Source organism: Rhinolophus hipposideros (assembly GCF_964194185.1).
Source record: "Rhinolophus hipposideros genome assembly, chromosome: 20".
Taxonomy (NCBI): domain Eukaryota; kingdom Metazoa; phylum Chordata; class Mammalia; order Chiroptera; family Rhinolophidae; genus Rhinolophus; species Rhinolophus hipposideros.
The window spans coordinates 40,569,581-40,585,655 of record NC_138066.1 but is presented as its reverse complement, the minus strand read 5'-3'; the positions used below and the strand labels follow the sequence as shown (position 1 = coordinate 40,585,655).

General features: G+C 54.5%; 1 protein-coding gene across 8 annotated transcripts; it reads left to right on the top strand.

The window, feature by feature from the left end:
- The first annotated feature begins 3,587 nt into the window (after positions 1-3,587).
- On the top strand, positions 3,588-15,648 carry CYB561 (cytochrome b561). Of its 8 annotated transcripts, none has more exons than XM_081027330.1 (6): positions 3,588-3,706; positions 11,513-11,730; positions 12,440-12,538; positions 12,703-12,806; positions 13,235-13,392; positions 13,595-15,648. In XM_081027330.1, exons 1-6 carry the CDS (start codon positions 3,696-3,698, stop codon positions 13,785-13,787), a joined length of 783 nt encoding a protein of 260 aa, XP_080883456.1. In that variant the 5' UTR covers positions 3,588-3,695; the 3' UTR covers positions 13,788-15,648. The 8 variants fall into 8 exon arrangements, with proteins under 8 accessions (XP_080883456.1, XP_080883460.1, XP_080883462.1 ...); XM_081027334.1 differs by lacking the exon at positions 3,588-3,706 and adding an exon at positions 3,903-4,009; XM_081027336.1 differs by lacking the exon at positions 3,588-3,706 and adding an exon at positions 4,369-4,643.
- The last annotated feature ends 427 nt before the right edge of the window (positions 15,649-16,075 follow it).

Sequence of the window (16,075 nt, the reverse complement as noted above, 5' to 3'; positions counted from 1 at the left end):
GTGTGATGCCAGGCTGTACCATCAGCCACCGGTGAACCTTCTGGGCTGGACAAGGGGAGCCTGGCAGTGCCCTCTGGACCATGACCAATGTCCAGATTCTCCAGTGTGTGATGGACATAATCATGGTCAGACACAACTACAGTGACGGGCCTCTGGATACTCAGGGAACCACTGGTGGGGTCCCTGCTCCACACCTCAGATCTTCAACCTCTGCCCTTTCTGATGACATGTTTACATTCCTGCTTTCTTAGTATCCACAAAGGCTGACAATTCTCCTGTGTTGGGGAAAGAGGATGGTTAGAGGGCAGGGGCATGCACATTCGTGCCTTGGGGCTTTGTCCTTCCACCCTCTTCCCTCAGCTGGAATTACCTTCCTCTAGGTCTGCATCCGGGTGTGATGACGTGAAGATCTAGTACCCTTCAATAACAATCGTCCCTCCCCTGACACTCCAGCCCCTTTCCCCTTCTTTCTTTTCTTCATACACTTGTTGCTATGTGCAATTAGGTTTCTGGGCACATATTCGTATGTATGTGTGTATATATGCTGCTTGTTCGTCAGTGTACTTTTTAATTATGTCTCCCCCACTTCACATAAGTTACATGAAAGCAGGGACCTTGTCTGTCTTCTCTATTACTGTCTCTTCAGGGCCTAGAACAGAGCCTGACGCAAGTAGGCACCCAATAAACCTTTGCTGAAAGAAAGGAAGGAAGGGAGGGAGGGAGAGGAGAAAATGACTTCCTCCTGACCCCTCCCTCTCTGAGGGCTGCACAGAAAACACCCTGGGAGGCTGGGAAAGGCCACCCCTTTCCTTGCCTCCCACCTGGGGTGCCCAGTACGGTCAGGCTACCTCCTGAACCAGGCTGGTCCTTACCACTGCTTAGCTATCCCACATCCTGTGCTCAGCAGAGGTAAAAGTTGGCCGATGGTCCTGATTCTCGTCATCTCTCCACCCATCCATCAGTGTTATTTTGGCTCATGGGCAGTAGGTCACTCTAGTTTGTCTAAGTCTTGTTTTCCCAGATGCACCAGCCTCAGGGTCAGCCCTGACCCACAGCCTGTAATGTCCCTTAACCCAATCCACTTGAGTTCTGGATGTCCCAGGTAACTCACTGTCTCTGGGTGGATCAGGAAGCCTTGTGGACAAATTCCCTGCCTCGCTGCCTCTCCTGTCTCCATCGCTGCTGCTCCAGCTGGGGCTGCTGTTTTTCTGGCTGTTCCCTGAAGCTGGAAAACAGGTTTTCTCCCTGAGTGATTACAGTTCCATTTTCAGGTCATCAAAGTAGCCTCGCACTTTCAGATTCAGACAAGTTTTCTTTTCAAGGAAGTTGGAGCAAGTTCCTCAGGCCCTGTATGTGCTGGTCAGGGCGTGTGTCTCAATTATTTGCCATCCTGAGGTGGTGCACACTTTGGTTCAGGCATGCTGATGTGGGCAGCGGCCTGCATCCCCCAGGGTGTATTGGTTCTACCTCTTCCGCCTTCCAGCACAGTGAGCTCTTGCTCCTTTAGTTGGCCAGGGACACTCCTGCCCTCTGCCTGCTGTCCCTCTGCTAGGTTAACCCCTGCTCGTCCTGTAGCTCTGTGATTCTATGGCACACACCCAGAAGCCTTCCCTGACTGTTAAGGCCTGAGAGCATGAGGCTGTGCCTGTCATGTTCACTGTTCTGTCCCGAATGTTGCCCCCCTGGCACATGGAAAGGACTCGATGAGCCTGCTGTACAGAGTGCATGAATTCTGTGTTTGCATCTTATGGTGCCATAGCACCGGGGACCCCATCTCCTGTACCTTCTATATTCTCTGCAGCCTGAGTGCCTGAAGCATGGGCCCAACAGGAGTTAACTGGCTGTTTCAGCCTGCTGGGGGTGGGGAAGCTTTGCTGGGAGGGGCCAGAATGGCCAGGAGGCCCCTCTCGGGTCCTTCCCAAAGGGGAGCAAGAATAGGATTACCAGATAAAATACAGGACATCCAGTTAGATTTGAATTTCAGATAAACAATGAATACACTTTTAATATATTACATGTAATATGTGGGACATACTTATGCCAAAAAACATTAAATTCAAATTTAACTGGCCCTCCTGGTTTTTTTCCTTCTTTCTAAATCTGGTAACCTTAGTAAGGGCAGACATGCTCAGCTAGGTGCTGGGGGATCTGGGGTCCTGTTTATGTGGTCCATTCTGCTCACTGTCGTGCTTCTTCCTGCTCTTTAATTACTCTTGGCCAAAGAACAGGGTAACCACAGGCGTGGTTTCCCAGAACTGTCACTAGAACACTTAACCCAGGGTATCTCCCTACATCTTCACCTCTGACCCCAGCTACTGGACTGGACCATCAGGGAAGGCCTTTCTGAGGCGGGGAGATGCTCAGAGTTAATCCGAAGGAATGAGCCAAGTGATGATAATGTGGGGGTGGGGGCATACCAAAGGAGAGGTGGAGGTGAACTTGGTGAGTCTGAAAAATACAAAGACTACTGTAGTTTTGTGTGTGCAAAGGGAAGAATTTGCATGGAAAATATCCTAGGCCACATCCTCGGTCCCCAAGAAGGGGTCTTGAGGCTGTTCTCCTTGCCCACCCCCACCCCCAGCCGTAGGGTGGATGCTTCTCTGGTTTCCAAGGCAAAAGTCTCAGCAGCAGAGAGGGAGAGGAAAGGAGAGTGAGTGGCATCTTGGGTTGGAGATTCTGGGAACTGGGGGCAAGGCCACAGGGAGCTGGTGTTTGAGGGCATTTGTTGGGCTCACCAGCTCTTTAAAATGGTTGGGTGGAGCCATGAGCCCTTAGAGCTAAGACCCTGTGGGCTGGTCCCCATGGAGGCACCTTACCTCACTCAGGGCCGCCTCCATCCCCTCCCCACTTTAAGCAGACCCCTGAGAACACTGCTGGCAGGGTGTGCTCTCCCTCCTAAGGGGAAGACACTGCAGCCCAGGGCTGCAGGGCAGTGGGGGGCTGGTGGTGGTGGGTGTGGAGAGGACACAAAGGGCCCCGTCTCCCCTCAGCTGGAGTCTCTCCTGGCTTTGGAAGGGCTGACAGCACTCATATCAAGTTCCCGGCGAGGCTTTCTGCTCCTCTGTGCACCCTGCCTACCCCAGAAATGGCTCTGTTCCACAGTCAACTCACAAGGCATGTGTTGCCTGCTGTTTGCCTGTTGGCACCTTAAGGAAGCTGTTTATTAATTTAAAATGTCTATGAACTCCCTCCAACTGGAAAGCTATCCCAACAAAATTTATATTCATGGAGGGTTTAAGCTTGGTCACTCTGAAGGAGTGGGTCCAGCTGTGATCGAGCAGTGGGCACCCGTGGGTGATTTGCCATGTGCTTGAGAGTACGTTCTCTCTGTAAGGAGGTATGGCTCCCCAAGGCTTGCCTTGGTCAGGGTCCTCGCCACTGCCCATGGGAAGCCCACAGTGCTGAGGGCAGGTGAGGGAGGGGTGTTCCTTTGCTGAGGCTCATTTATGTCTCCAGGGGAGGAAACCCCATTTCCCTCCAACCCCCAGGCCTTTGGTGTGTCTTGCCAGGCATCCGACAGGAAAGAACCTTTTGTTCTGTGCTTGTAGCAAGTCTGAGCTGGGCTTGTTATCTACCCACAGCATTTCCTGGAAAAAGGACCTGGATAGGGCTGAGGCCCCTAGCCCGGGGCCTTAGCAACCCCCCTCTCTTAGCAGCTGGGGCCGGGGAGGCCTCTGATGGCAGTCTAGGCCTTCATGAGAGGATGGTAAGAGCTGATTTGTATCCTTAGGCTGGTTGGCCTGGGGGCTTGGGCAATCCATCTCAGGCGAAGCCTCCTGACTTGGGGAAAATGGCAAACTGTCATTTAGTGTGTGTGTGTGTGTGGGGGGCAGGGTGGAACTGGGGAAAGGGGTTGTCAGGCCTTCCAGGAGGGTGACATCTCCACTCTCCGGACTGGGAGGGAAGGGGCGTGCCCCCTAGGGCTGCAGGAGCTGCTGCGTGGGCCAAGGCCTAGGCCGTGTCTGACACCTAGTGGCCACCTGAGCCCAGGGCGAGTGGAGGTCAGAAGGTAGGAGGGAGGAAAAGGAGGAAATCAGGAAACGCAGACTAGTCCGAGGCAGGCTGGCTCTCCCGGCCGGCACAGCCTCCCGTCTGCACCGGGGCCCCATCTCCGACCCCGCCCTTTCTCCACTGTTTGGCGCGCGGCCTCCGAGTCAGGCCTGGGCCCTCAGGGCCCCCTCCATACCCACGGGCTCACAGGTCCCCATGCACCCCCGAACGTGGGGGACGCCGCAAGCCAGGCCGCGAGGCCCGGATTCGGAAAGTTACCGAGCTCGGGTCCAGAAGGCCGTGTCACGGTGGCCACCTTCTCGCCCCCTCAGCGCCCTGCGCCGCAGCCCCTGCCAAGCCGGCGTCCCTTTGGACCTGGCGGGCCCCCTGACTGGGGTACCACTGGGGGCCGGGCCCAAGCCCAGCTTAGGGTCGTGCAGGGTCACTTCCGGCCACCCGCGTGACCCTCGCCGTGTCGCCTGCCGCGCTACCAACCCGCCACCGCCGCCACCGCCGGGTCGCCATGGCGACGCCGCGGCACCGAGGGCGGCGCGGCTCGCAGAACCTGCGGAGCAGCCGGGGCGCGGCGCGGGGAGCTCGCGGGCCGGTGGGCGGCGCGGCGGGGACAAGCTCGGGGCCGGGAGCCCGGCCAGGTAGGCGGCCCGGGCTGGTGGGCGGCGCGGAGCACCGGTGCAGAGACGGGAAGGGGGCTCAAGTACGCGGGCTGGGGTGGGCCCAGGTGTGTGTGCTGGGGGTTGGGGCCGGCGGGCCCAGGCGTGCCGGGCTGGGGCGGGGCCGCGCCCGCGCCGGGACAGACCAGGCCCCGGGAGCCCTAGCGAGTCTTTCTCCTGCCTTCACCTGCTATCGCACCTGGCTCTCACCTCACCTGCTTTCCCCGGCCCTGGGGCCACGGAACAGGGCCCGAGGTGAAAGAGCTCGTCCTTCTCCTTCCTGAGCGGTCAACCTTGGGCCCGGGTCTACGTGCGTGCCGAGTCTCTTCTGAAGTTAGAATGGAGAGGCAAGTGATCCCAGGTTTATCTATGGACCTACGGCTAATATTTTGCCATGTTCTACAGCTAGGGCAGAAGTACGGTAGAACATAGGGAGAAATGGATCAATCAGCGTTTGCCACGACTGGTCTTTGGAAACCTGAAACCGAGAATGCCAGCTGCTTTGCCTCCCTCCACCTGGCCTCTTTTTCCTGTAGCAGGGTCTTAGGTTGACATGTCTAGATATTAAATCCCTTTCTTGCTCTCTTTTTAACATCCTCAGCTTCTTGTGTGAGAATGAGAGTTTCTCATTTGGGAAATCCTGACTTGTTGGGTTGGCCTTGGTGGGCCATGAACTGGGGCTGCAGAACTGAGCTAAGGGATCTGCTGCTGCCTTTGACACCTCCATGATGGCCAGGGCCACCTCCCGTCTCTGCCTGCTCTTTCTCCCAGGGCACCACAGAGATCCAGGTCTTCAGAGGTTGGCACCCCTTCCAAATCCTTCTCCCTGCTGGTTGCCCCTCTGCTCTCATTTATTCTAGCCTGGTGGTCTGAGGGTTTTCTAAGACGGATTAAATCAAGTTCCATCTTAGGACGCCTGGATTCTGTTCCTTACTTTTCAGAGAGAATGAAAAACAAAACAAAACATTTCCTCCTTATCGTAGATCCCTTGAATTCTCTTGTGAAATTGGATTAACGCAGAAAATACAAGTAACTTGTACACGTCAAAGTGAGCGCCATAGAGAGAAAGGGATTTCACAACCCCGCCCTCATGTAGGAGGAGCCTCCTGGACCAGGAAGGACGTGGAACCACCCTGCTTGTCCCACTGCTTCCCTGCTGTGCCACCTTCCTTCGCAGGCAGAGCTTGGGCTTCTGTTAAAATGAGTGGTTCAGCAGCACTAGAAGGCATTGGCGGAGGAATCCACCCCAGATCCAGGGGGTTCTGCCCAGTAGATGGCAGAGAGAAGGGAGTGTGGATTTATTAAAAGGGGTCTTGCTGTCCACTGCCATCTGGTTCTCTGTGGCACCAAAACCTCATGTATCAACAGCTTCTGCTGGTGATTCTTCCTAAGGCCCTATTACCATGTTTCCCGGAAAATAAGACCTAGCTGGACCCTCAGCTCTAATGCGGTCTTATATAAGACCCAGCGTTATATTATAGTAAAATAAGATCGGGTCTTACATTAATTTTTGCTCCAAAAGATGCATTAGAGCTGATGGTCCGGCTAGGTCTTATTTTTGGGGAAACACGGTAAGACCAGTGTCATGCAGAGTGTCACGCGGGGTCTCTGGTCCCACTCCCCACATAAGAACGCAGGATATGGTCAGGCCAAAAAGGAACACCCACGGAGCCATAAATAGGGGAGCCACACCACTATAGTCTCGCTGGCGGCTGGGTTGGAGACACAGGAAACAGGAGCCACACCATTTACAACCTGCTGTCCACTTCTCTCTGCCAACCAACCTCACTTGCTAGCTGCACTCCACCATGCTAACTGCAATCCGTTCTTGCTAGCTCAGCCACCATCTTCTTGCTAACCCCCCATTTAGCTGCTAGCATAGCCACAGCAGCTATATTAGTGGCCAATGGCTCACTGGTTACAGCTGACGGCCAACTAGCCACAGCTGATGGCCATCCAGTCACAGTTGATGGCCATTCACTACCCGAGTGAGCACCTTTCCATGTGAGGGCGAGAGCCTGGAAACTGCACTCCTGGCTCTGTCCCCACAACCAGATTTAGTTTTCGTTCAATTATTACAATTGATCAAATGCCTACTGTGGGGCAGGCACTGTTCTAGGCCCCAGCACATATTTATTCCACTTAATCTTTGTTTCAGGTCAGTAAAGTGGATCTCAATATCCACGTACCTTATGGATGAGGAAGAAGGCTCCGAGAGGGGACTTAGCTTGCCTAGGAGCACACAATCTTAAACAGTGGGGCTGGCTTTGAAATCACATCCCTCTGACCGGGGCTGCATGGTGACTTTCATGGGCCTGAGGCACTTTTGCCTCTGTGGGGTGGTAAGAAAGTGCCCTGTCTAGCAGTTCAGCCTTCATTTTGCCTTCTCTTTCATCATATTCTAGGACATTCTAGGACAATTGAAACTCCCTCCCCCCCCAACAAGAAAAGGTCTAGTCCTGGCCCCCAACACAATCTTTTCTAACTTAATTTAAGCCCTGCCGTTGATAAGGAGGGCAGTGGCCAGGCTCCCTGCTTCCAGCCTGTAGGACATGTGCTGTGTCTGGTCCGCATAATGAGATTAGGCTTGGTGACCTTTTAATGAAACACAGTGGGCATGGGGAGAGAGAGGTACTTAGCACGCTCAAGCCCGAGGGTAGCTCCCGTCCCTGTTTGATTACATTACGTGGAGTCTGACTCGGGTGTGTGTAGGAGGGGAGGAGTGACTGTTCCAGAAGCTGCCAGAGATATGTCCCCCCCATCCTGTGCTCTGACAGAAGAAGGAGCATGGCCTTGAAAGGGGCCATATGAGTCCCTTCTGGTTCCAAGACTCTGATCTCTTGGGCAAAGGAAACCTTTGGGGTGGAGCATGGCTGCTTCCAGGTCCTTGAAGCTGCTGCCTACACTTCCGCTCTGGGAACAGGAGGCCCAAGAACAGCCAGGGTTCTGGAGCCGGGGGTGGGGAGCAGCAACCCAGTTAGGAAGGAAGGGTGAGGGAGAGCGTTCTCGCTGTCCAGATTGGGCAATGAAGGAGCATGACTTAAAGGCATTTACTTACTAGGGAGTGAATCTCAAATGATTTCAAGGTTTCCAATGTTGTAGGTGGGTCAGACCCCACCCGGCATCACTGCAGTGTCTTCTCTGAATCCTCCAGCATTGGAAGCAGCTCCTCCCTGCACAAAGATTGGTTGTCAATTTCGTTGAACCGAATAAGCAATGGGGAAATGCCATTGCTGAAGGGATCTTTCTGTTCATTGTGTATACAGCACAGAAACACTCACTACTTTGTCTTTTTTGTAAATTGGATTCTTCACGCTTAGATCTTACTGACTGTGAGGTCACCTGTCACGGTCCTGCCCGAAGTAGGCTGGTCTGGCTTGGTGTGAGTTTTCCTGTCAACCCTCATACTTGGATATAGAGTCACCATCAAATTGGGAGGGGGTATGGAGGATACAGCTTGGGCCTCCATAATTCCACGTAATTCCAAAGGTCACGCTTTATCTCTGGCTTCCTTCGGGATGCCTGTTTACTTGGGGCCCATGTGGATGAGGAGAGCTGCCACTGGAGCAGTTGACGTGAAGATCTTGCAACTTGCTCGCCCACCTGTCATCACTGCTCTCTTCACCATCTATTCCCACCCTGCTGCCTTTTCTCCTGGGAGAGCCCACAGAGGACACCAGTGCTCACGTGATGTGGGTTTAAACTGCCTGGTTCCCCCAGGGGTGAGGAGGACACTGGAGGACTGGCACGGGTGCGGGAGAGACTGCCTGGGAGCCCTGCTTCAAAGCTCCTTCCCCTGCAAGCACCCATTCAGATCCTGGGTTGGCTTCAGTGTTTAGAAAGCGTGACTGCTCTACCCTAGTTCCTGGGCGTTAGAAAATACAAAGTCACACCAGCCGACAGCCAATCTGTAGGCAATCTGGAAGCACGAGCCACTTGTGTGCATTAAAGTGGGGGAAACTCCTCAGTGTACACAGTGGAAACTGCTCTTGGAGGCCTGAGTTTAGCTCGTGGCTTGAATTCTTACTACCCTTTACTTTAAAATCTGTATCTGCTCTGCAACTTATCGGCGAGCCCCTTGAAGGCAGGGACCATGTCTCAGCTGTATAGTTCCAGCATCTAGCAGTGTGGCATATAGTAAGTGCTCAAGAAACAAGTGAGTTGAGCAGCGATTTGCTGCTGATAATTTGGGGCATTATGTCATTTATCCTCTCTGAGCCCCCGTTTTCATCCATCAAATTGGGATAATACTCCTCTTATCATAGTGTTATTGAGAGGATTAAATGGGAGAAAGTGGGAGGTGCTGAGTACAGAGTAGGGGTTCCCGAGCCACGAGGTTGTGTCCTCTCAGCAAACATAAGCACGCATCTCCATCCGCTCCACCATCGTGAGGAGCAAACAATACTAGCGTTCTGACTTCCCGGGGAGTCCAGGATATGAATTTACAGTGTAGAGCGTTATAGCCACACACAGTCATGGCACCACTCCACTGTGGGTTTTCTTTTCAACACCGCCAGGCATTTCTCCCATGCTCAGCAGACACTGACTGGGTATCCTACAATTCAACTCAATTCTGACCCTCTGTACCTGGAGATCACCATATATTTGACCTCCTTTACCCTCTTTGTCCCCCCACCCCACCCGCCCCATACTTCTTATCACAGATTTGAAGAGACCCTCACTCCAATTTCTGCCTGTGTTCCTGGGAGATTGGTTGGGAGGGAAAAAAGCTGGCTCTGGCTTGCCTTGCCACCGAGTGGCTCCAAGGTTCAGGGGCGACAGTCCTTTGTCGCCCTGAGCTCCCACTTCTGTCCTTGCTAGTCACGCTGCTGGCCCAGAAGCTGTGGCAGGTTCAACAGTGGCAGAGTGTGTTCCTTCCTTCTTCCTAATTCAGAGCTAATCAGATTGTGACTGCCCTGGGCTCTCTGGGGATGAATCTAATAAGGCAAGCGAGACAGCATTTCTCTTCAGTACATTTTCCTTGTTAGAATCGGGCAAGGGATTAGATCCCCGTGGACACACAAGGAGACTGAGCTGCACTCCCTGCCTTCAGGGAGCTCACTGGGTGCTCAGCAGAGTGGCCCGAAGAGCTCGCAGAGGGCGACACCAGGAGGGTAAGGAAGCTCCAGGCCAGTCTTGGGGGCGCGGAGGAGCAGGGCAAAGTGGTGCTCATTTCAGGTCGTGGCTGAGGGTGGGCTGGGGCAGTGGAAGAGGTGGCTGTTGCAGGGAGCAGGGTGCGTGGTACAGGGGAGTGTGAGGTGGCGGGAATAATGACAACAGGTTGTGTTGTTAGATCTAGGGACAGGGATAGTCTCTCCCGAGTGGACTTGGGGTTGCTGATGGAAACTGAATTATGATCATGTTATGGAGTTGGCTTTTCACTGGCAGGGAGTGGGCGGTGTTTGTGTGGGGCGGGGCCACATGACTTTGTCCCTGTCACTCGAGGGTCAGGCAGATTGAAGAGGGTAGAGGGATGGGGGCAGAAGCTCTGTGCCCTGGCTTGGGTGGTGACAGTGAAGATGGCCAGGAGGGAAGTGATGGTGAGAGGCCTTGAGGAGAACCCCTGGGATTCTGTGGCCTGTACGTGCAGGTGTCAGCGTCCAGGTGTCAGCGCTGGGCCTAGGGGAAGGACAGCCGCACTAGCTACCTGGGAGGTCAGGGGTGTGACTTTGGACGTGTTGAGTTTGAAGTGTTTGAGGATGTCCAGGTAGAGATATTGGTGGACAGTGAGCAATGGAGTTTGAATTTGGGGGAGAGGACAGAACTGGCACTGGCTTTAGGAGTCACTGGTATAGAGGCGATAGATAAGGACAGAGGCAAGAGTTCCAGACACAGGGGTTCATGGCCTGCCAGGGATTCTGGAGACAGGTGTTCCCACCTGCCATGAGGGTGTTTCTGATTCGACAGAATGTATCAAAAACCTAAAAAGGAACGTAGCAGGTTAGAAATTGTACGATCCTGTTTCCATAAAAGAATGTGTGTGTGTGTGTGTGTGTGTGTAATATATACCTTGAAGAAAAAGATGTAAGGATATAAAATCAAAATGTTGATTACTTGTAATTTTTTGTTGTGTAACTGTATTTTACTGTAGGGAGTGTGTATTACTATCTCCCCCCCAACCCCCCTTAATGGTGGAATTGCCAACAGTTGTCAGATGTGGCAAACAGAGCCTCCAGTCACCAGAACGACAGGGCCAGGATACTGGAAACTAGTTCTTGAGCAGTAAGGGTAGAGAGGAGAGCTTGTGCTCAGAATTAGAAGGGTGACCCAAAAATTTGTTAGTCAAACGTCTCTGCTCAGCCGTCATTCTCTGTTGATAATGAAGGAGAAGCAGGATGTTTCCACCGCTGCTGGGAGAGGCCGGGAGAGTGGGCAAGAGGCCAGTGGGCAGCCATCTAGGGAGTGGAACTGAGTGCTCTGCCCTCTGCCAGCACCTTGGCAAAGCAGACGGAAGCCATGCTGTTTATTGCCTGCCTGTCTCCTCCCAACCCCTGGGGTGTGTGGGCCAGGCTGGGCCCGGGGTCAGGAGAACCAACAGATTCAATGTGAAGAGCTGGCGTGAAGGCCATCCTGACCCTGGGCGAGGCTATAGAAACACTGGGGGAACTGGGCAGACGGGTCTGGAAACCCACTCCCACGTGGAGCCCCAGAGCACGGCTTTCCCAAACCACCTTGAGCTGCCATGTTCCTGTCTGTAGAATGGGAACAGTGACATACTTGTGAGCACCGCAACGGCACAGAGCCTGGGGGAGTGGGGCAGAGGGGGTGGCAGGGGTCGGCCTTGAGGGGCCTGGGATGTACCATTTGGAGGTTGTGGGCTGCCCCTCTGAGCTCTGCTGTTTTTCCTGCAGCTGTCACCTCAGCATGGAGAGCCGTGCCAGCATGGCATCCAGCCCCGGAGCGCTGCCCTACTATGTGGCTTTCTCCCAACTGCTGGGCCTGATGGTCGTGGCCATGACTGGTGCTTGGCTCGGTCTTTACCGAGGCGGCATTGCCTGGGAGGGGGCCCTGCAGTTTAACGTGCACCCCCTCTGCATGGTCATAGGCCTCGTCTTCCTGCAGGGAGATGGTGAGTCCCTCCCGTGCTTCCAGTGAGCTGCTCCTCCTGAGAGAGGCAGTTTGCGGGCCCCGATCACCCGAGGTCTCTTGCTGTTAGACAAATGTGAGAGTCTAGAAAAGAGTCAGAGAAGGAAGCTGGCTTAGAGCCTGGGGACACTGGGGGTCCAAACAGGAGCCCTGAGGTTGGTGGGTGGCACCTCCTTTCCAGCTTGTCCCTCTTTTACCTCTTGCTTCAACAAGGAGCACCCACGGGTGGGTGTGCTTCCTGGAGGGGAGGCTCAGGGGCTGGGCTGGGAGCTGAGGCCGGCTTCTGCAGGGGCAGTTTGAAACTAGGGGAGGAGGAGCAAGGTGGTGCTGGCGCCTAGTCTGCTTGCTAAAAATAGTGAATTTCGGATCAGGCTTCCATATTGGACTCGTTGAGGACTGTCATAGCTAAAAGACGACCTCAGAAGCTTGGGGACACCTCAGGGCGACTTCATGATGAACCTAAAACACAGCCTGGAATACACAGGCCACATGACAAGGTGGTGGGTGGGGAGGGCAGCGCGAGGGCACACATGGCCTGAGGGCCCCGTCTCTTCCACTTCCTGGGGCTGAGGAGCCCGGTCAAGCCCTTAAACCAGGTCAGCTCTCAGCCAAGGTGTGTCTCCTTGCTGCCCACGGCAGGAAGGCCTGGAGCTCAGGGGAGTGCACCGACCTTCCCTCTCTCATTCCCACAGCCCTGCTGGTTTATCGTGTCTTCAGGAACGAGGCCAAGCGCACAACCAAAGTCCTGCACGGGCTGCTGCACGCCTTTGCGTTCATCATCGCCCTGGTGGGTGAGTTCCGGGGAACAGCCTCCCCCTCCTTCCAGGCATTCTAGGCAGGGACACTGGGTGCTGGGATGAGAGCCCAGAAGTCCTGGCTAGGCAGGTTTCCCTTGGGTCACCTCCCCCCCTCCCCCACTGGCCTGTCCTCACGTGACCCCTCCTCTCTGGCCCAGGCCTGGTGGCGGTGTTTGACTACCACAGGAAGAAGGGCTATGCTGACCTGTACAGCCTGCACAGCTGGTGTGGCATGCTAGTCTCTGTGCTCTTCTTTGTACAGGTGAGTCCTTCCAGCCCCACAGCGACGTACCACAGAAGAGCCCATTCTCCAGGCCGTTCCCATAGGTGAAAGGGCAGCTTTAGTGCAGCTGGATGCTGCGTTTCAGATTTGAAATGGGTACAAAGGCAGGATTTCCAGGGGGGGTGGGGGGGGCAGGGGGAAGGGGTTTGCCTCCCAGTGCCCTTTAGCTGACATGCACATGTGTTTGGCTACAGGCCCGGCCTTCTACGTGTACAAGTATGATGAACGGGACCTGGCCTGGAACACGGGGGTCGGGGCCTTTCCCATAGTGCTTAGCGGCCCCCCCCCCACAATCCTGAACGCAGGAAACCATGGGTGGGGGGAGGGCTTTGCAGCCGGCCTGGATGTCCCTGGGTTGGTCACACGATGGCCAGCTCGGTCCCCAACCTGCCTTTCTATCTTTCTAGTGGCTGGTGGGCTTCAGTTTCTTCCTGTTCCCCGGAGCTTCATTTTCTCTGCGGAGCCGCTACCGCCCACAACATGTCTTCTTTGGTGCCACCATCTTCCTCCTCTCTGTGGGCACAGCCCTGCTGGGCCTGAAGGAGGCGCTGCTGTTTCAACTCGGGTGAGTGTCCTGTGCCGTGGTCCCCACAGAGGCCGAGGCCTATGTCCTGCTTCCTGGACCTCTGCCTTCTGAGCCAGCGCTCTGTGGAGTTGGCCACCCAGGGGGACGGTGGGGCTGGGGTCGCATCTTTCTGGCCCAGGTGCAAATGGCATTTGGCTGAATGGTGACCCCTCGGGTGGCTCCTCCCACCTTGACCCTGCAGGTCCAAGTACAGCGCTTTCGAGCCGGAGGGTGTCCTGGCCAACGTGCTGGGCCTGCTGCTGGCCGGCTTTGGCGTGGTTGTGCTCTACATCTTGACTCGCGCCGAGTGGAAGCGGCCCCCCCAGGCAGAAGAACAAGCTCTTTCCATGGACTTCAAGACGCTGACAGAGGGCGACAGCCCCAGCTCCCAGTGACTGGCTGTCCTCGTCCTGTGGGGAGGGGCCTGCGTCTGGCAGGTGTCCTCAGGTCCGGGGGTTGTGACAGGTGTCTTTCTCACAGCCACTGAGGCTGCCTTCAGGGTTCCTGGCTCCCCAGGATGGCTGGGCTGAGTGGGTAGGGAGTGTGGGGGCAGTGTGCCTCTTTGAGCAGTGATTCCTGGGGCTCAGGGCTTGGCCGCCTCTGCTTTCCTCTTTGCTGCTGCTTTAGTGTCCTGTCATGCTCCCCTACCCCGTCTGTCCCCGTCAAATGGATGTTCCTCAAATGGAGAAGCTTTGGGTAGGCTTTTGGGTAGTCAGTCCTGGTTGCAGAAACTCAGATCCCTAAAGGAGATGGAGAGCCCCCCTGCCTCGAGCCCGCAGATGCTGGGTCCAGTCCAGGGCCTGCAGAGAGCACAAAGCAGTGGGAGAAACCCTGGAGCCTCAGCCACAGGCCCGGCAAAGCCAAGACTTGCTTTGTGAAGCTGAATTCAAACCAGGAGTCTCGCTAGCCTGAGTAACACGTGGTCTGATTGGGCCCACACTTTGGCAGTGGAGCAAATGATACTATGGGTAAACTATGTTGGTGTTCAGAGTGAGGGTCCCCAGGAGAGGGGAGGGACTGGCCCCCGGGAAGCTCTGGAGAGTGGCTTTGGCCTGGCTGCGCCGTGGAGCCTTCCCTTTCTTTAACTCTTTGGCCCCGGGACAGCTTTGCTAAGAGAGGGGACAGGAGCACAGGACTTCAGACAAACCTACCCTTGGCAGCTGAAGAGGAGGAAAAAGACGCCCCCCCCTCCCCACGCCACGTTGGCTGTTGTGGGTGGTGGGTCACCTTGCAGCTCAGCCTGCGAGCTCCCACGTTCCCACCCTCACGAGCCAGCACAGGCACTGTTCTGACCAGAGGTGAGGACGCAAACCTTTTTTTAAAACGAAAAGCTGCTGCTGTTACCCACTTTCTTTTCCTATGGTGTGGGGGCGGGTGGGCGGCTGACTGCTTCTGTTCAAGGGGAGGGCTTCATACACCCTTAGCTTATGGGGGCCCATCCTTGCAGGAAGTTGGGGCTGAGTTGGAATCAGATTAATCCCCCCAACGCCATGCGTGTGTTATGCTGTTAGCTGAGTCACTGTTTGGCTTCAGTTTAGAAATAATGTGATTAGAGCATTGATCGTGTATTTCTTGGACTTGGCAAATATTCTCTCCTCGTTTTCCTCATTTTCTGGCCTTTGAGGAGCATGACACAGTTTGAGACAGACACAGGTTACTTAAATGAGGAAATTCATGAAATTTCCAAATCTGTTGTTCTTTTAACAGCTGCCTTTCCCACACCTAAATGCTGCCTTAGAGAAAGGGGCTAGTCGTCCTCTACTGCTCAGATTTCTAATCCTCAGCTTTGCCAGTGGGTCCTGCCTCTGGCGACACCACTTCTTAGAGCAGGTGGCTGTGGTCCAGCGCCCTCCCCCGCAGGGCTGCCGGGGCTCCTGCAGAGCCTGGAGGAGAGGGTGTTGGCCCTGTTTAGAATGGGCAGGGCAGGGGTGCCATCAATTCTTTTCATCACCTGGCACACACTCGTGTAGTCCAGTGTTTACATGTAGGAAAAACTCCACCTTAGACAAACTACCAAAGTACATTTGTCTCCCTTGTCAGAATGCCACAGAGAGAAACGGAACCTCAGGTTTGCAGTGTAAGTCTATAAACTGGTCTGTTTGCCAAAGTGTGTGTTGGATGACTAGGGAACCAAAAGGCCCCCCGAAAGCTGATCGATCCAGTGGTTTATTTTACTTTGCCTGTGGCCAGTCTTCTGTGAAGTACAATGTAGTGTTGGTGCAACAGATTTAATAAATGTCTACAGCAGATCTCTCACCTGTTGTCATCATTTACTGTGACAATAAAAGGAGCCAGTGCTTTTAGCAGAGTCAGGTACGTGAAGTTAGTTTCACTAGGGTTGAGAGAAACTGAATATCCCCAAGCTGGGTACAGAAGGTAAAGTCACTGATATTTATCATGGCATAGGCTCTGAAATAGCCATAACTGTCCCGTCTCTGGAGCAGAGGAGAAGGTCTTCCACGTGTTTAGAGAAACCCTTTTCTCACCCCAGAGAGAGTGGCCTGGAGGGTGTAACTGGGAGGGCCTCCTAAGGGCCTTGGCAAGAAGTTTTCCCCAGCATTCATTTTTTTTCTTTTTAAAATGTCTCTTTATTCCTTAAGAAGAGGAGCAAAGCTTTGAGAACAAGCCGAGATTCCATTTTAGATCAATTCCTAGGGCCTGGCAGATGTGTTTACAGTAAGGT